Raw genomic sequence first — 21,261 nt, 5'->3', positions numbered from 1 at the left:
AAGGAAAATGTTGTTGCTGATTTTCTATCTAGACTAGATTTGCCTGCAGGTGAAGAAGGGATGGTGGATGATCAAATGCCAGATGAACACCTGTTTGCTATTTCAGTACTCTCTCCATGGTTTTTTGATATAGCAAATTATTTGGTTTCAGCACAGTTTCCGCCATACCTATCCTCAAAAGAGAAGAGCAAGATCGTGAGGAAAAGTGCCCCATTCACTTGGATTGGGGGCAATCTTTTTAAACTTGGCCCAGATCAGATTTTGAGGTGGTGTGTCAAGGAGGAGGAAGTTTTTGACATCCTCCTAACCTGTCATGATGGGCCCTGTGGAGGCCACTTTGCAGCAAAGAGAACCGCCTTCAAAATTCTCCAAGCAGGATACTATTGGCCCACTCTTCATCAAGATGTCAGGAGATACATCAGCCAATGTGACAGATGTCAAAGGATGGGGAAACCTACTCCAAAGGATGAGATTCCCTTGCAACCTCAGGTGACTTTCAAGCCATTTGAGAAGTGGGGCATGGACTTTGTGGGTCCTATCAACCCTCCTTCAAAACAGAGGTCCTACATCATTGTGTGCACAGATTACCTGACAAAGTGGGTGGAAACAAAGGCAATCAAAGCAGCAACAGAAGAAAAGGTAGCTGATTTTTTTAGGGAAAATATCTTCTACAAGTTTGGCTACCCAAGAGAATTAGTCACAAATTAGGGAAGTTAGTTTACCTCTAATTTGATTGAAGACCTTCTCACTCATCACAAGATTAAGCACAGAACTTCCACTCCTTATCATCTGCAAGAAAATGGACAGGTGGAAGTTACTAACAGGGCTTTGGAAGGGATTTTGACTAAGGTAGTGAGCAGCAACAAAAAAGATTGGGCAGATCGCTTGGTTGAGGCCACCTGGGCCTATAACACTACTTGGAAAACTACAACAGGTTTCACACCCTATGAGTTGGTCTACGGGAAGAAGGCTTTGTTGTCCATAGAATTTGAATATAACACATTGAGGTTGGCAGCTCAGCTGGACCTAGATCTCAGCCATGCACAATAGAAAATATTGCTTCAGTTGAATGGATTAGATGAACAAAGAATGCAGGCCCTTCTCCACTCAGAGGTAATCCAACTTCATAGAAAAATATGGCATGACCAACACCTAAAAAAAAATCAATTTTAGCGAGGGGATTGGCCGCTGTTATAAGATTCAAGGTACAAGGATGTCAAGGGAAAGCTGAGGACAAGATGGCTGGGACCATATATAGTAGAAACATGCAATGACAATGGTTCAGTCCTTATTCAGAGCATTGATGAAGAAGCCATCCCCATTCTCGTCAATGGGCATAGATTGAAAATGTACAAGAAGCCCCTTTCCAAGAAGGAGTTCATTGAGACTCTTGGAAAATCAGTATTGGTAATGGAGCAGGTACCTGTCTCCACTCTAACTACATCATGAAGAAAAAAAAAAGAAAAAAAAACAGAAAAAAAAAACACAGAAAAAAGAATAAAGAATAAAATATCCTTGGGTGAAAACCTCTTGGAGGCACCCAGGGTAGACAGTGAGGGTGAAAACCTCTTGGAGGCACCCCAGCTGTCTCAGAAAAAGAAAAAAAGAAAAAGAAAAAAGAAAAATAAATCTAATTTTTGTTGAATAAATTGCAGGTTGTAGGAAGGTCATTACAGGTTTTGGGAGAATCGCGCAAGTCAAAGACAGAGGACATGACCAGGATGCATGCATCCCTCACAATCCATTCCTCCATCATCGTTACCCTTTCCCAAGATCTAGTCTCATTTGGTCCAAAATTCCACATCCTACAGGAAGCTCTGTATCTTCTATAGGAGGATCCTGTAGAAACTACAGACAAGCCAAAACCGATCTTAGAAGAGGACCCGAGGGTTTGAAACCTGTCTATGAGGCCTATAAATCTCCCCGCCTTCATCCCTCACCATATGTCACTTTTTTCCATCTTCGTACACCTCCATTCCACTTGTTTCCATGTCCTTACACAGTCACGCACAAAAATTTTGTTTTCATGCTGCAAACAAAATTTTAAAGACAAATCAAAACAACAGTTTTTCACTCACCATACCTAATACCCTCCATCTGAGATTCATTTCCAGCTGAGACTCTCATCATCAATTGTAGCCCTACTCATTTTAGCTTGAATCTCAGAAGGAGAAGAAGCTACAGGAAATCCTACAGGATTCCTGTAGCAGCTGATCCCCCTAAAAAACATACTACAGAGCCAGGGACAGCAAATTATAGCCTATGAAACATGCATGAGCTCTGTTTGAATGTGTAAACATCAACAATAGTTCGAGGTCGAGCATGCACAACACAAGCAACAACAGCAATAAAGAAATGGGTTCCAAAATCCAAAATGTGCATAACACGGCCACGACTGCACAGGTAAGTGCCTAAACTTATTCCGCAACTACATGAAACATATTTCAAGGCTGCGTAACTATGGGAATGGTTCGGATTGAATGGAATTGGTGGCTAGTTAACTGGCCACCCTCGGTCAGTTACACGTCCTCGTGGAATCCAACGAGGCCCGTCAAGTTCAAGACTGTTGATCAGATATGCAGCCAACACGTGTGGAATGTCCATTCCAGATGACATATTCGGGATTGGTAGTGGTGGCGGAAGATAACGGGAGTAAGGGAGGTGATGGAGGTAAAATGGCATGCAGAAATATTATGTCCATTATGTAGGATCAACGGTCCGGTCTGGCCACCTCATCACCTCACCATGAATCACGCCCGCGAATAAAAAACAACTCAGTTAAGACATTCACCACCCTTTGTTTACTCTGCACTCACGACGTTTTCGACTGGAGTACACATCTACCACTTCTAGAGCAGCTAACCAGTCATTCTTTGCCAGATTTCTGCCTATTTTTTGAAAATCTCCCACCTATTGGACTCTACAGGAAGCACAGTTTCATTCTACAGGAGCCGGGTGACTTCTACAGGAAGGGTTCTATAGGAAACATAAAGAACAACTCCGCAGAAATAAAACCCAAAACTTTCATCGAATTCCAAGCTAAAAATGAAGTAGGCTCAGGAAAACTTCTTTGTGCATGATTTGTGTGTGCAAGGTGGTGAATTGAACACGGCATTAGATTGAAAAATGAGAGTAAAAGTATACCTGTGCATTGAAAAAAAGTGAAAGTCTACTTGCATATTTCACTAAGTTTACCCAGTTTTTTTCTCTGCATCCGAAACCTCCTCATCATTTTTCAATTTCTCTTGTAAGAAAGATACATGCAACAATAGAGGCCAGCCTATGTGTGTGAAAAAAACCCCAAATTTACATATCTATCTATGTGTTGAGAAGAGACCATGTGTCTGTATGCTCTGTTCTATAAAAAAAAAATTATTTTCATAAACAGACAGTCAAATTCTGGGTGACAGTAGTTTCAAACCAGGGAATTATTGCCATTCGATATTGTAAGGAGCACATGAGAAATTCCTTCTTGGGTTCAGAAAAAAACCGAATTCAGCTATCCTCTGTCTCAGTGATTGACTGTGTTTTTTTTCCCACCTGAGCATTTTCTTTTCTGGTTAAAGCCCAAACTCAACACCATGTCAGGAGGATTCATGAGGAAAGAACCCTTAAACTCTAGCAAATTGTATGAGAACCCTGAGGTGGTGGACCTTTTCACCAGGGCAAACTGGATATCCTTCTTTTATAGAATTCAGGGTTATGATGAGGAGGTGACTGAAGAGTTTTTGATATCCCTGAGACCACATTCGAAGACACATGCCACAGTTAGTTTTAGGGGTTTGACCCTAGAACTTACCCCTGATTTCATCAGTAGAATTACCAGTTTACCACTGGGGCTCCCTTGGAGCAAAGAGGAGAAGTCATTGGGACAAGTGGCTAAGAAAACATTTTTTTTGCCTGAGGAGCATCCTGTAGAAGACAAAAACAAGGTCAGAATGACAAGCTTGCCTCCTCTCTGGAGTGAAGTCAGTTATCAAATCATGAGGTATATCACATGTGAAGGGAGGCTTAGCATCATTTATGGTTATCATTTCAGGTTGCTACATGAACTGAGGTATGGGATGGACTTGCCACTAGCTAAGAAACTGAGCATCCCATATTTTCTCCTTCAGTCTTTAATTGAATGTGGTACAAAACTAAATGTAGGAGTCCCAAATCAGTTAGCCCACCATGGACTCATCAAACTATTGGTGGAAGATGCTTTATACACCTATATTGTCCCCATAGCTTGGGAAATCTTAAGAAATATGTCTAGTGATGATAACATCAGAACTTTGGCTGAGAACATCAGCCCATCCAGCAGTGATGAGGGGAAGCAAACTGAAGAAATTAAGAAGAACATTGATGAGGGAGTACAGGACACTCAAGCAGAGGGAAAAACAGAGGAAGAACAGAAGGAAAAAGAGGAATTTGACAAGACTACTGAACCTAAGACAAAAAAGGAGAAAACAGAAAAAATAGAGAAAGGGAAAAAGACAAAGATTGGAAAGAAAAAGGCCAAGAAGGCCCAAAAGAAGGCTACCATAGCCAAGGCAGGCACCCAGCAAGAGAAAGAAGAGACACACCCTGAGATATGAGGGACACAAACAGAAACAAGGGGCATAGAGATTTCTACAGGAAGTGTAGAAAAAGAACAGCAGAAAGAGAAATCCCCTGAAATGTTGGCAAGGGAGGCAACAGTTGTGCTTGCTGCATTAAGCACACCTACAAAACAAAAAGGAAAAAGAAAAAGGCAGACCTCCATGTACTTTAAAGCTAGAAAAAGCACAAGGATCAAAGTGGGCAAACCTCAGCCACCGTCCAAGGAACCAATTGTCATTGAGGACTCACCCACTAAAAAAAAAGGAAGAGTCTCCTTCTAAGATATGCATCACCTATGAAAGAGGAAGCCCAAAAACCTCTACATGGAAAGAGAAAATTAAGTTGATGGACTCAAAGGTAGTTCTACAGGAAGCTGAAACATCTCTATAGGAAACTCTAGCCAAGTTAAAAGAGAATGAGGAATTGGAGGAGAAGGTAGCCAAACAATCACAGTGGGAGATCAAGGCCAAAGAAATACCTGAACCTACCCCTCAGCCTGATTTGGGCTCATATTACAATCTATTGGAGGGTGGGAAAATCATCCCACAGAAATTTGTTGTACCATTATTCTTCAAATTAGAGAAGGAGACGATCAGAACACACACATGGATGCAAATCACCAAATATAAGGGAGTTGAGGACATAGGCCACATGGAGGATAAGTTAAAATAATTAAGTGGATAATCGGCCATGGTAAGGCACGTAGAAAGCTGCAAAAGAGCCCAGCTACAGGAGGAGAATGAGCTACTGAAAAAGGAGTTACAGGAAGTCCATAAGGAAGATAGGTCGTCCATTTTGGGAGGGCAACAGCAGCAAGAAGGACCTCTAGCAGACAAGGACACAACTAAGAAATAGCAGAAAGAGGGAGTGCTACAAGCTAAGTTGTAGATGCAAACAAAATTGCTACAAGAACAGGAGTCTCAGGCAGCAAAAGAAATACAAGTTTTAAAATAGTAGTTGCAAGACAAAGAAGCCCAAATGGCCTGCATGGCCAGTTGGGCAATAGAAGCCTTACAATGTAGGCAACCTACTAAATCTTATGCATTATACCTTAAATACCAATGGTTGCAATTTCAATTAACACATTGGCCCAAAGGGGCACCACTCCATTTCAGAATTACAATCATTTTCTGCAATTGTGTAATAGTAGCTCAGCTGAAGACAAGGCCAAGTTAACAGAATTCTATTTACACAACTTGGAGATTCCTAACATGAATCTATGGGACCCAAACACAGTATTAGGAGATCTACAACTTATGGCCATGGCTTCTTGGTTAAGCCATGAGGAAAAGAGGGGAGTAGAGATTCAGAAGATTATGGCTAGGGAACTAAATGAGCCACTTATGATTAGGGCAGAACAAGAATATCTCTTAGCTCTTATATATTCCCATCGATACCTTGCATACAACCCTCACATCGCACCTGACTATGTTGAAAGGTAGGCTCATGCTATCGCTCACTTTGAGGACATGGAAAGACTATTTGGTGATAATTGAATTCATGCTTGCACAAGGAGATGGAAGACCTTATCCCATAGTCTGAAAATAGGATAATACCACTCCCCAACCAGAATGAGGGAGGCCATGAGAAGAGTACCCCTATATAAACAATCAATGCAGAACTTGAAAGCCAATTGGATTGGCCTTAAGTTCAGCCCTCTACTACTGCTAGGGCTGTTAGAAGGGGTCAAGGAAGAAGAGGAGCAAAGATAATGGGAGGAGGTAGACAGAAAGGCGGGATTTCATGATAGGGAAGAGGACATCACCTCAAAGGCCTAGGATGTCAAAGAGGCAGTCAAAGCAATCAAATATGATGAATTGGATTAGTTTCTCAGAGAATGAGCAACACATTCAGCAGGGGGTGATGATGAGCCTCGGAAATGCGTAACTATATGGGCTCATTTTGCCTAATATTCTCATTTAATCCACCATTTTCCATAGTTTCATGCATGCTTTTGAATATATTTATGTTAATTGTGTGAATGGGAATAGTCACTTTACCACAAGGTCTAATACGTGCTTATTGCAGATTTTTGGACATTTTTGGACCAAAATCAGGCATTCATGAGTAGATTGGCAGCCAAATATGAGGAAACAAGGCTGAGGATTTGTAGGAGGGATGTCTACTGCACTAAATGACCCCTTCCTCAAGTTCTCCACCATCAGCTCGGAGTTCTACAGCCCACCAAAGACGATTTCAAGGGACAGCCGAGCAGGTCTAGTGAAGTGGTTGATTAACTACAATTTTGGGCAGCCAAACTCCTAAAGTTAAGGAGGACTGTAGGGGGTCCTGATTTGCATAAGTAGGAAGGCTTCAAGCCTTAGTATGTTAGTCATTTTTTAGTCTATTTTCGCACTTTAGTGCAGCCCTGTATCAGCACATTTTCGAGCTTCTTCTTGTAGACAGTTTTGGGATGTAACTATTATTTTTTATCAATGAAGATGGATCTAGTTTTGCACCATCTCTGATATTTCTTAGGAGGTTATAGCTCTTGGGGTTGGGCCCAACCCAAGTGCCAGTACCTCCTTTGTGTACTTTTATGTGTTTTTCTTGCATCCATAGAATAATTTCTGTTATTTAGGTTAAAATCTTTCTTTAGTACTTAGGTTGTTTTTGATGATTAAGATAGTTGTTCATGCTTCAGGTTGATTTGATAGTTTGGTAATAGAAAAGATCCACAAAAAGGCTACCAAGCAGTCCTTGATCTCAGTTCTCCCTCCTTGGGACCATGAATTGAGGCCAAAGTACACTTGCTGCCACAAAAACATTGTTTTTGCCTTCCAATGCAATGGCTAGTGTTAGATTTTGAGCTGGAAAAGTTGATATCAGTTGTGCTTCCATGTTTATATCTATTCTTGCTCAGTTCCTATAGCTCTCTTGCATGAATTTCTTTCTATAAACTTCTGTTCATCATATTTTTGGTTTTTAAGAGCAGATTAGGTCAAAATAGATAGATCTCTGTTTTTTTAGTCTTTGTTTGGATTAGTTTTGGAAAGTAGTGTGTAGAACACCTGTAATCCATTCCTACCTACCCTTCCTCCATCATACAACCTACTCCAATCCCTCACTCAAGATTTATTCCCTTCATTCACCACACTTTCCTAACTTGCCCTAATTTCTACATTTTTGTGCAACATTGCTTTCTTTATCCTTGAACAAATCCAACCATCTTCATCACTCCTGAACATCACTCCTGAGCTTCATTTACCAGGTCCTACACCTCTTAACATCATTATCCATCCTTAATTTCCACTTTCCCACCATTTTCCACCATCAATCTTCTAAAAACCACTTTCGGCCTGTTCTTGTAGAACTTCCTGTAGAATTTCCTGTAGATCCCCTACAACCTCCTGTAGAAGATAACGCGAGCAATGTTTCGAGATTTGAGTGTAGTGGAAATCTCCAGAAGGGTGCTAGGGACCCCTTAGGTCCTCTCCACACTGTCCTAACCCCCTGCAAACACCCACTCCATTTTCTTTCGCTAATAAACCTCTGCACAGTAAAAAATAGTTAAAACACATTCATAATAATTCTGCATAAAATTGCTCAAAAATAATAATAAAATATGATTTTTCCATATTTTTCTTTAGAAGTAGCTTAATCACATGTATTTTTCCTCTATAATAGTCCATGGCATCCATTTCAGTAGTTTTACATCTCTTTTCTTGCACAAGTAGGGTTAGTCAGTAAAGTTAGGGTTTGCTAGGGTTTGCATTTCCTTTCAACTTTCATCACTCTTCTTGCAAGTAGACTAGCCTCTTTTGAGTTAGATTCCATCCATCACAGTTAAAATCTTCTTTTAAGAACTCATAGAAGTTGGCTTAAGCTCCTAGCAAACTTGTGCCAGTTGGTCAAGTGACAGCCTGCAGTAAGAGCTAGTACTTGTGCATACAACATCGTCGCTTCCAAGTTTGTTACGAACTACCAGGTTGATAAAGATAAAGTAGGGAGTCCCAGGAGTTGCAACATCATTGCTGCAATACTGGATCTCACCAAATACATGAGGCATCAACGTGCACATGGAAATATTTCTTCTAGTCTGGGAAGACCAAGATTCGCGCGTTAACCATTTTCTCCTTCAAGACGTCTATACTGCGCTGACATTCTTCATTCCAACATAATGTAGCATCCTTCTTTAGAAACTTTTCCATGGGCATGGTAATCTAAGCATAAGACTTGATGAACTTTCGATAATACCCAGTATGGCCCAGCATTGTGTGTAGCTATTTAACACTCCTTGGGGTTTCCAAGTTGATGATTACCACGATCCTAGTAGGTTTGACCATGAGTCCTTGCCTGCTTACCACATGACCCAGCAAAATTACAAAGGGGAAAAAAACAAGAACTTCTTTAGGTTCAGTGCAATCTGATACCTTTGGTAAGTATCCAACATTAAGTGCAAACTGTCGACATGGCACCATGGGGGCTTCACTAAGGAACCAATATGATATCACGCGCGTTGATATTGGGGCATAAAAAATAAGAAAAACATGAAATAATATGTTGGCTATATAACAAGGGGTTAGAGGGGTTTTCTATGTTATATAATTAATATATATATATATATATATTATAAGGTGTTTTCTTTACGAAATATTGGCCACGTGGAGGCCAAAAAGGTGGGGAGTATCAGCCATAGGAGTAATCGAGTGCACCTCTATTCTATTGGGCAAGACCTCTGAGTAATAGATATCACCTTTCTTATGTTCGGAAAGACCTCTATTTGCAACCTCAAGCAGGAAGCATTGTGGCCCATGAAGTATTGTGGTTTGTGGGAGTAATCTAGAGTGCAAACTCTGGTTTTTTGAGAAAGAGCACAACTTCTATTCTGTTCGACAAGATCACAACCTTTGTTATATTGGCCTGGCATATAATAGAGAAGGGTTTTTTTACTGAATTTGAATTTGGACAAGCATTCCAGGTATTTTTAATAGTTTTCATTTTGTGGGCTAAAGAGAATTATTCTTGTGATTTATATAATAATTAGGGTTTTATTATTTTCAGCCAAGCAAGGCTTTGATGACGAGAATTATGACATATGGTGGAGAAGGTTTAATTTATTGACATTAAGCGTGGAGAAGATGGGTTTCATCTTGAGTTTGAAATCTTAGAAAATTCCTGAGCATCATGAGGGGTGGATAAAAAACAAATCACTGGGTCCTAAGACCTTGTTTGGAGTCCAGAAAATGCTTGGTAGCCATGACAGAGATTCCACCTAGATTACATCTTAGAGAAACAAGAGAGTGGGGTTTGTCATCTTCTAACTTTCTCTTTGAATTCAGCTTGGGCACAGTACATTGTCATTAAGGCTTCTCTTGACTCAACTGTGGTTATGGTAAGCACTAAATATTTTCCAATTTACCTACCCTTGAAAGGAAATCTAGGGACTAGGTCTGTGACACTAGTACCCCTGCCAACCTTAGGATTCTATACAAATCCCTGGCCTCTGAGACTATGATCTTGTTGGATTATGAATACATATAACATTCTCAAATTGTTAACTCTACAAATCTAGCACAAGCTTGGTAATCTCTGCAATATTTTTCCTTTGGTAAGTTCTTTCATGAGAAAATCTACCCTAATCTTCTCCTCCCCTTTCCTTTATAGCTCAAGTTTTATGTATTATATAAAATTAGTTCATAAGTGCAGGTCTGCCAACCCACACCTTTCGCCTACACAGTTTTTGGGATATTTCCGAGTATTTGATTTTGTGTGAATATTTTTTGTTGCTTTTGCTATGCATGCTTTGTTTATTGATGTTATTTTTCTTAGGAATATTATAGAATCTATTTCCCAAAGTGCCTCCCTTGCAAAAAAAGGCTACCCAAAGAAAGTTATGATATAAAAATGTAGCATTTGTATTCCCCAGTGAAGTTTTGGTCTCTAAATGCACCAAAATATTTGACAGCCCAAAACCCTCACTGAGAATCTGAAACAGAGACAAATGTGAAGAATATACAAAAATCAGTTTTGAGTTTATAATATATAGTGTTGATGGCTGAGTTCACTGCACTGTGGACTCACCAAGTTTGAGGAAACTTGAATCTGGTTTTATTTTCTGAGTTTGGTCAAAACTCAACAAAATTTATAGAATTTGTCAACTCAACTCACCAAAGGGGCAAGTGGAATTGACTCACAGAAGCTCACCAAGGAGATATTTGATTTTCCTAAACAATCTTTCTTGTATCTAGTAAGATTGTTCACAATCTTACCTTGTCACTATTTATCTGCTAACAAATTTTGCACCTAGCTCATCTATATTAAATACAGTGAATTAAGATCCAGATCTACTCTAATTGGTATTTGGATCTTCTATTTTCATCGCAGGGCCTCTCTTGGATATATAATATTTTTTTCTGGTTGACTTAATTGTTGATTTAGCACGCCCAATACTAATTTTGCATAATATCTACAAGTACTTAGAGAAGATGGTTCATTAGAATTTAGAAGCAATAAGGGGTTATCAAAATCAGTGTAATTTATCTGATTAAAAAGATCTGTGAAAATATTTGTCATCTGTGATTTTGTATGTGGACTATGATTAGATCATATGCAATGTCTTTCCAATCTGAAGCTACAATTTTTTAATGCAGGTGGAGCATGTCTTCAAGGAGAAGAACATATTGGATGCATATTTTCTCATTGAAGGTTTTTGCTATCTTATGACTAAAAGAATCATGGCCGTTGAAAATAAAAAGTAATGGATTTGTGATTCCTTGAATGCCTTTTTTAATTTTAACCTATTATCTGCTTTTTTATATCACAAAAACCCAAAAATATTATGGTTATTTATAAAGTGGTTGGACCTTATAACTGAATTTGTTTATCTGGTTTCTGACTATTTTAGGACATGCCCTAATGATTTGAGAGGAGCCATATCAAGTTTAATTTTTGTTGCACCAAGGTGTGCAAACTTGCCAGTGCTTCAAGAAGTTCGTTCATTTTTTTTTGCAAAGTATGGTCCTGAGTTCACCACAGCTACAGTTGACCTACATCCTGATAGTGAGGTTAATAGGAAGGCAAGTAAATATTATCACTTCAATCCTTCTAGAGAAATTAACTCATCCAGGCTTCACTTTTTTAGTTGAAAATTTGATATTAAATTTGTCATAGTGTGCTAATTTGTTATCATAGATCATTGAGAAATTATCAACCAGAGAACCAAGCAAAGAGATAAAATTATGTCTTTTTAAAGAAATTGTTGCTGAAAATGGAGTTGAATGGAATTTTGAGAAAGCTGAGAGGGAAATTCTCAAACTAGCGGAAGACTTACTGGCAGGCATCCTAACTGCTTTCTATTTCTGATCATTTTCATTTTACTTGATTCAATTAATTTATATGCTGCATTTGGGCTAGTATTACTAGTCTATTGTTAGGTCTAAAATAGACAGCGTGGAGGCTTGATAGCGTTGTGTAAGACAATGAATTCTGTTGCATATAAATTTGTTGATTCGGAGGTAAGAGTGAGGGTTTTTGTACTTGTTTTTATGCACTTTGGTACTCTGTTTCGAGCCACAAAAAGTACTGCTACACTAGCTTGTGTAGAGGGTTGGTTGGGTGGTTGTGAGGCCTAGAAAATGCCTTCTCTCTGAGCTGTAGATGTACAAGATGATGCGTAGTAGAAATAGAGGGTGTAACCCTTGCTAGTGTTGAGATATCTAGGGCATTAGTATTATATTATTTCTCTTCTTTGTTGACTACTTGTGAATGCTTTTTACATGATTAGGTTAGGATCTTCTTTACATTAGATTTTTATTGTTCTTCTTCATCAGATAGTAACCAATGCAAGAACATAAATAGACAAGAGACACAACATGTAGGCTCTGATCCAGGGCCAAAATCTCTCGCCTTTGAGAGGAAAACCTGCACAAATTATTCTTATAGAGATTCCAATTGACAAATACCAGGACCAGGACCTCCATGATCAAGACATGAGTCCTCTTCTAGTTCTGTCTTCTATATTCCTTATCCTTGTCTTTGATAAATGAATTACTAATACTACCCTCTTCTCCACTTGGTGGAAGCATAGGGTAACATTCTATTTTTCATTTTATTACATCTTCCTCAAGATCAGGTTTATTATTTTCCTTATCACCTCCTTGTTGTTTCATGTTTTCTTAATATACATACTACATATAGTACTATATGTATTGTTTCTGGGAAAATACTTACTGGGAAACTCTTGTGCAGTCCCTCGAATTCATAGATGGTACCTAATGCAAAAAATTTTGGCATTGATTTCAATGTCTAACCCTATAGGGACATTGAGTGAGGCAAACAACATAGACGATGATCTTAGGGTATCAATATCAAGACCCCTTACATGAAGCTCAAAGGACTCAACTGCTTGAGCTAGTCTCAAGATATGCCACCAATTTTGGATATGTTCCCATTCAATTGGGGATACGTACCTCATGGATTCAGGGACATCCCTGGGGCAATGGGAATCTCCCACCCCAAAATTACTCAAAAGTAAGGTCAAAAAATCCTAAAGGTCTTCTAAAATAGCCTATCCCAGAAACCATATTTTGAAGTTATAAAAATGTGTATGATATCTGTTTTCCATATTTTACATCTTCATTGTGTGCAAAAGGTACCAAATGTGAGCACTTATGTGAAGCAATATTTGGTTGAGAATTGAATTCTCTTGTCTATTTCTGTATGGTATTGAATATGTTTTTCATATTAATATTTTGCATAGGAAAAGCCCATTTTGTGAAGAAAACATTGGACATGAGATGAAGTTTAAAAACTTGTCATAATTAATAACAAAAACTTCGGACTCAGGAGTCTACCAAGTGATAAAAATATTGACAGTTTGTACTAATGAATTAAGTTATTTTGACAGACTTAAGATATTTCTAATTCACCAAAATTACCGAACAAAAATGGTTGTTTTCATTATAATTTTATATCAAACTGGTTTCATTTTCTTGGCATGTTGAGGCAAAAGGCCATGAATCCCAAAAGAAGGGGTGTGAGTGTTAAAATCTTACTAGTTCCCCTCAATGTGCCCTGAAGAAAGAACAGGCTCTGATCATGTAGGAATTGGCTTACTTGTATGATGAAAAATGGTTCATTATGAGATCTACCCTATTACTCGAGTTCAAAAGAATCTCTTTGTTAAGGCCCCTGGTTTTCACACTAGGAACACACTTCTTACCTACCCGACTTTACATCAAAGGTCACATTTTGTATGATGGAGGTAGTTTTTGACACAAGGTTGTTAATATGTAATCACCCTAACTTTTGTTTTTAGAGTGTCAATTCTTTATAATATTTAAAAAAAATTCACCAGAGCATGCTATGTGCATAAAAAAGTGACTCGAACTTTGTTATTTTAGATTATTTTTTGTGCAAATATTGTATTTTGAAATATTTAATGTGAGTTGTGAAAAATTATTGGGACTAGTAATGGTGATTGACATTGTTTATTTGAATCATTTTCCTGGAGAAACTTTTGGATCCCTTGTCAAAGCAAGTCATTCCTTCAGTCTTCAGTTCAACGAGCAACCATACATGCATATGCCTTGTCAATGATTTCAATAGATACTGAAAGCTTGACGTCATTTGAATGTTAGTATTTTCCTCACTCTGGCGATATTTGCATTGAATTGATAGGGTGTTTGTTTCCAAGAATTCTATTTTAAAAAATTAGCAATTCCTTAAATTGTGGTTTTGGACATATACATTCCATATATGTGGGTTAAATCATTCTTTATATCTTTATATTTAGTCAGAACTAATTAGATGACATATTTTACAAGATTTGACCTTGATTTAAATTCATTTTCTTAAAAGAGTTTAAAAAGTATTCAATTAATGCAAAATCTATCCCAATTTTTTCTGTCAACTCAGCTTATCATCTCTTATTGAACTCATGATGTTATCAATTGACCTGTACACGTTTATTAAGCCAATACACCCATGTCATGAAAATGAGGTATGCATGATATGGTCAGCTACAGTGGCTGATATCATTTTCTTTTCCAAGAAAGGCGTGACAATATTTCTATAAATTTTAAGTTGAAAGAATTACCTATTTGCAAATGTTACATCTTGATATTTATTTTCCCTTACATGCATTCTTCCATGATTCTAATAAAAAGAAACAGAACTTTAAACCCATTCGTTATTAAATTCATGAGTTAAAACCTGTATGTCAAGATTGTGAACAACAGAAGAGAGAGAAAAACATGTATATCCATCAATATATAGAGATACTAAAGAATTTGGGGGAGATGCCCCAAATTATTCTTCATCAATCTCCCATGTACCCTCTGATATCTCCAGTACTTTATTCAATTGATTCTCTGCTCCAAAGTTGAGCTCTTTATAGATGTGTGCTTATAAAATGGCCAAGAAGAAGATTTCCAAGGCCTTTACCTATTTGAGTAAAAGCCTCAAGATAGGGTGTTGCATCTCAATAAGTCCATTTACCCTATCAGTGACCAGATTTGGACCCCCCAGCACTTGAATGTGAGAAATGCCTCTCTTCTTTGAAAATCTCAATTGCCAATGCCTTCCATTCAGAAATGTTATTTGCAGTGTTGTGAACATATTAATAACATCTCAATTTTATCTAAAAATCATGTTTTCTATCATTTTCTTTTCCAAGAAAGGCGTGACAATAGTTCTATAAATTTTGTAGGTTTGCTTAGAGGGACAAATATCAAAGGATTCAGTGTTAAAAAGTATGAGTGATGGGTATCAAACTTCTAGAGATCAAATGTCATGGAAGGTTTCAGGGCAATTCCAGGATATGAATTTCCCAAGTCTTTCAAGGGCTTGAATTGTTCTTATAAATGTTCATCCAAATGTCATTAGGGTATTATTAAAAACTCCCACCCATTTTGAATTTGGTTTCGGTTTGCTTAGTAATGGAATGCAATTCCCATCTTGTAACAAAGATATATATTCTCTAAAGGCTGGCTATGGATCAATCGCTGTGGATCTGCTCACAAGGATTATTTCTTTTTGACCTTTCTAATTGTGTATGCTCTTTTAAACTTTTATAGGAGTGTTGTGCTATTATTTCCTATTATCCTATTTTAAGCAAAGAAAACGAAATGTGAGAGAAATAAAATACTCATGGGGTGAACTTTCAATAGAATCAATATATAGTAAGCATAATTCACTTGAGCATTTTTAGATCAATTAAGTTATTATGAATGAGATATCTTAAATTCTTTAGTTTTGTAACTTATAATCCATATTCTTGAATGATTGATTATGGTATTACTTGGGAATTTGATTTATTGATCATTAGGATTATCGTTGAAGTTTTTGTCAATAATTCTGTTGATGAGAATGTTTTAATTTTTATTTATGTGAGTCATCATTCGACAACCTATTTTGATGACCAAGGGGTTGTATTGTTTATATTTAATTTTTCCTAGGAAAAAATTATAAGCGTTTACATTAGTATGAAAAAAATATATATTCATGACGAGCATAAAACTCTATGATATTGAACCTCAACAAAAAATTAAAGTCGGGCCTCAAAAATACACAACTATTAAACATTCCTAAAATTCCCATGAGCATAATTTTCCCTTTTTATTCCCAAAGATTGCATAAGATTCCCTTACATGCATTCTTCCATGATTCTAATCAAAAGAAATAGAGCTTTAAACCCATTCGTTATTAACTTCATCAGTTAAAACCTGTATGTCAATATTGTGAACAACAGAAGAGAGAGAAAAACATGTATATCCATCAACATATAGGGATCCTAAAGAATCTGGGGGAGATGCCCCAGATTCCTATTCATCAATCTCCCATGTACCCTCTGATATCTCTAGTACTTTATTCGATTGAGTGTCTGCTCCCAAGTTGAGCTCTTTATAGATGTGTGCTTATAAAATGACCAAGAAGAAGATTTCCAGGGCCTTTACTTGTTTGAGTAAAAGCCTCAAGATAGGGTTTTGCATCTCAATGAGTCCACTTACCCAATCAGTGACCAGATTTGGGCCCCCCATCACTTGAATGTGAGCAATGCCTCTTTTCTTTGACAATCTCAATTTTCAATGCCTTCCATTCAAAATTGTTATTTGTAGCATTGTGAACATCATGATAACATCTCGATTTTATCTCAAAATCACGATTTCTATCATTTTCTTTTCCAAGAAAGGCGTGACAATATTTATATAAATTTTAAGTTGGAAGCATTACCTATTTGGAAATGTTACATCTTGATATTTATTTGCTTGAGGAACTTGCTATGTAGCTTTCCAATTATTATATGAGTTTCAATTCCTAGTTGTTAAATAAATCATAATAGTATTGGAAAGAAGCATTCAAAAATTGCTCTATAATTGTTTTCTTATGGTTAGATTACTATCAATACTCAAATGAGTGACATTTCCATCAATTTGTTAGTGTTAGTGACTTAACATTTAGCCAACATGGAATGTTGGTTTAGGTGGTCAATTCTGAGTCCATTTAATAACCTCTGGACAAGATAATAATCAATACGTGTTTGATATCAATGTACATTATGTTAATAAAATTTTACAGCACTTGCATTCCTCTCCCTCTTTCTTGTGAATGTTTATGTTTTCATTAACCAACATTGGTATAGAGAAATATTGGTTTGAGCTAGTGATTTCATTGGAGATTGTGTTTAGCAATAATGATTTGTAGTGGTCCCCACACATAAGAAGTTATAGGGCCTCAGCCACTACATCTGAAAATTCCATAGAAATTCAACAAACTTACTATCATATAGTAAAATAAATCATTTACCTTGAAGGTGCACAATTTAATGTGTCGATCATGCCAAGCTTTTTCACACTCCTTCTGAACCTGCTGATGGAATCCAGCCAAAAACCTATCTTCTTTGAGCTCCATTAGTTGCACGAGCCATTCTTCTAAGGCTCTGTGGTTCGCCATTCCTGTGAAAGATACTATGCATATACTAGGCATGATATACTCCATGGGCATCACAGCTTCTATGCCATAGACCAACCTAAAAGGTGTCTGGCCTGTGAGCTTTTTGCAAGTAGTCTTGTATGCCCACAATACTACCGGTACGCGCATGTCCAAATCATTCTGTTGAGCATTGCAAACCTTTCTCAATGCATTCTCCAATATCTTATTAAAAGCCTCAACCATTCCATTGGACCGAGGATGATATGGTGTACTCTTCTGGTGGTAAACCTGGAACTCTTTTGTTAGTGCGCTAAGCGTCTCATTGAGAAAGTGTGTACTGCGATCACTCATTAATTCCTTCAGGAAACCAAACCAGGTCAACACATATTCAAACAAAAATTTTGTTGCTATTTCCCCTACAGATTCTTTCATAGGTTGTGCCTCTGCTTACCTGGTCAAATATTCTATCATGGTGATGATGTAGCATGCACCCATTTTCTTACCTAGGGGCTAAATCGGTCCTACAAAATCAATTGCCCATTTCTTAAATTGTTGCATTGACATCTGCAGATTCAGTGGCAGCTCATCCCTCTGTGACGTCCTGCCCATCCTTTGACATGCATCACATGCCCTACAATATGCTTTAGAATCCTTATGTAGCATTGGCCACCATAACCCAGCCCCCAAAACTTTTTGCACTGTTGCTTTTCCTGCATAATGTCCTCACGTAGCTCCTCCATGAGCTTCAGTGAGGACACTATTTTGTTCAAAATTGGGCACATATCGTTGAAGTATCTCATTTGATCCCATATTATACAAATGGCCTGCAATTGCAGAGAAATATGTCGTGCACACTACCAACTCTTTCTTCTATTGACTAGTTTACCCTTCTGGGGTTGTCCCGTGAAGTGGTTGTTTGCTACATGCACCATGAAGAACTGCGCGTCAGGCAGCCCTTCCTCCAAATTAGTAGGCTCTTCTCCTATCTCAATTCATGACAGATGGTTGGGCCTTGCATTCAATCTTCCTGGATTCACAATTACTTCAAAATTATATTCTTGAAACAACATCATCCACCTGCATATTCCCCCCACCCCCCCAATACAGGCTTATTGACTAGATACTTCAATTCAGAATAGTCTGTGTACATCTTGAAATGTCCACCTAGTAGGTGATGTCTGAATTACTAGAGCGTGTACACTATAGCCAACCCTTCGTGCTCTGTCTTCGAGTAATTCTTACCAGCTTTTAACAGTTTTCTTCTTGCAAATGCTATAGGGTGATCCAGTTCTCCTTTACTAGTCTGTCTCATTACTTCTCCCAGCAGAATACTGATGAGCCCCAGAAATGGGTAACTATATGGGCTCATTTTGCCTAATATTCTCATTTAATCCACCATTCTCCATAGTTTTATGCATGCTTTTGAATATATTTATGTTAATTGTGAATGGGAATAGTCACTTTACCACAAGGTCTAATACGTGCTTATTGCAGATTTTTGGACATTTTTGGACCAAGATCAGGCATTTATGAGTAAATTGGAAGCCAAATACGAGGAAACAAGGCTGAGGATTTTTAAGAGGGATGTCTACTGCACTAAAGGACCCCTTCCTCGAGTTCTCCACCATTAGCTTGGAGTTCTACAGCCCACCAAAGATGATTTCAAGGGACAGCCGAGCAGGTCTAGTGAAGTGGCTGATTAACTGTAGTCTTGGGCAGCCAAGCTTCTAAAGTTAAGGAGGACTGTTGGGGGTCCTTGTTTGCATAAGTAGGAAGGCTTCAAGCCTTATTAGTTTAGTCATTTGTTAGTCTATTTTTTCACTTTAGTGCAGCCCTGTATCAACACATTTTCGAGCTTCTTCTTGTAGACAGTTTTTGGGATGTAACTATTATTTTTTATCAATGAAGATGAATCCAGTTTTGCACCAGCTTTAATATTTCTTAGGAGGTTGTAGCTCTTGGGGTTGGGCCCAACCCAAGTTCCAGTACCTCCTTTGTGTACTTTTATGTGTTTTTCTTGCATTCATAGAATAATTTCTGTTATTTAGGTTAAAATCTTGCTTTAGTACTTAGGTTGTTTTTGATGATTAAGATAGTTGTTCATGCTTCAAGTTGATTTGATAGCTTGGTAACAGAAAAGATCCACAAAAAGGCTACCAAGCAATCCTTGATCTCAGTTCTCCCTCCTTGGGACCATGAATTGAGGCCAAAGTACACTTGCTGCCACAAAAGCACTGTTTTTGCCTTCCAATGCAATTGCTAGTGTTAGATTTTGAGCTGGAAAAGTTGATATCAGTTGTGCTTCCATGTTTAGATCTATTATTTCTTAGTTCCTATAGCTATCTTTCATGATTTTCTGTCTATAAACTTCTGTTCATCATATTTTTGGTTTTTAAGAGCAGATTAGGTCAAAATAGATAGATCTCTATTTTTTTAGTCTTTGTTTGGATCTATTTTGGAAAGTAGTGTGCAGAACACCTATAATCCATTCCTACCTACCCTTCCTCTATCATACAACCTACTCCAGTCCCTCACTCAAGATTTCTTCCTTTCATTCACCACACTTTCCCAACTTGCTCTAATTTCTACATTTTTGTGCAACATTGCTTTCTTTATCCTTGAACAAATCCAACCATCTTCATCACTCCCGAGCTTCATTTACCAGGTCCTACACCTCTTAAAATCCTTATCCATCCTCCATTTCCACTTTCCCACTGTTTTTCCACCATCAATCCTCTAAAAACCACTTTTGGCCTGTTCCTGTAGAATTTCCTGTAGATCCCCTGCAGCCTCCTGTAGAAGATAACACGAGCGATTTTTCGAGATATGAGTGCGGTGGAAATCTCCATAAGGGTTCTAGGGACCCCTTTGGTCCTCTCCACACCATCCTAACCACTTGCAAACACCCACTCGATTTTCTTTCGCCAATAAACCTCTGCATAATAAAAAATAGTTGAAACACATGCATAGTAATTCTGCATAAAATTGCTCAAAAATACAAAAAGATGATTTTTCCATATTTTTCTTCAGAATTAACTCAAACACATGTATTTTACCTCTACAATAGTCCATGGCATCCATTTCAGTAGTTGTACATCTCTTTTCTTGCACAAGTAGGGTTAGTCGTTAAAGTTAGGGTTTGCTAGGGTTTGCATTTCCTTTCAGCTTTCATCACTCTTCCTGCAAGTAGACTAGCCTCTTTTGAGCTAGATTCCCTCCATCATAGTTAAAATATTCTTCTAAGAACTCATATAAGCTGGCTTAAGTTCCTAGCAAACTTATGCCAGCAGATCAAGTGACAGCCTACAGTAAGAGCTAGTACTTGTGCATACAGCACCATCGCTTCCAAGTTTGTTACGAACTACCGGGTTGATAAAAGTAAAATAGGGAGCTAGTACTTGTGCATACAGCACCATCGCTTCCAAGTTTGTTACGAACTACCGGGTTGATAAAAGTAAAATAGGGAGTCCCAAGAGTTGTAGCATAATTTCTACAATACTGGATCTCACCATCTTTTTGGCGGCGTTGCCAAGGAAGCATCAGAGTATTTTGTGATTACTGCTTTTCTTCTATTTTCCACTGCAAACATTCTGCTAAGTAGTTTATTTCAACAAGAGTAGAGTAGTTGTTTCTTTTCAATTCTACAATTTCAATTCAGCAAACGTAGGTTAGACATTTTCTACTTTCATTTCAATTCCACAATTTCAATTCAGCAAGCATAGATTAGACATTTCCTACTTTCATTTCAATTTCGCAATTTCATTTCAGCAAGTGTAGATTAGTATTTCCTGCTTTCATTTCAAT

At 37.8% G+C, this 21,261-nt stretch overlaps 1 protein-coding gene across 1 annotated transcript in view; it reads left to right on the top strand.

The window, feature by feature from the left end:
* Nucleotides 1-11,889, top strand: part of LOC149169100 (uncharacterized) — a 43,046-nt gene extending 31,157 nt beyond the window's left edge. The window contains exons 2-4 of the mRNA XM_089425076.1: nucleotides 11,178-11,281; nucleotides 11,432-11,603; nucleotides 11,719-11,889. Of these exons, the coding sequence (XP_089281202.1) occupies nucleotides 11,178-11,281; nucleotides 11,432-11,603; nucleotides 11,719-11,889 (447 nt within the window). The remainder of the gene's footprint in view (nucleotides 1-11,177; nucleotides 11,282-11,431; nucleotides 11,604-11,718) is intronic.
* Nucleotides 11,890-21,261: the final 9,372 nt, after the last annotated feature.

This window comes from Pinus tabuliformis, chromosome 4_2, assembly GCF_031772625.1.
Source record: "Pinus tabuliformis cultivar Carrire ecotype Pingquan chromosome 4_2, CPIR1, whole genome shotgun sequence".
NCBI lineage: Eukaryota > Viridiplantae > Streptophyta > Pinopsida > Pinales > Pinaceae > Pinus > Pinus tabuliformis.
This window is presented reverse-complemented; position numbering and strand designations above follow the sequence as displayed.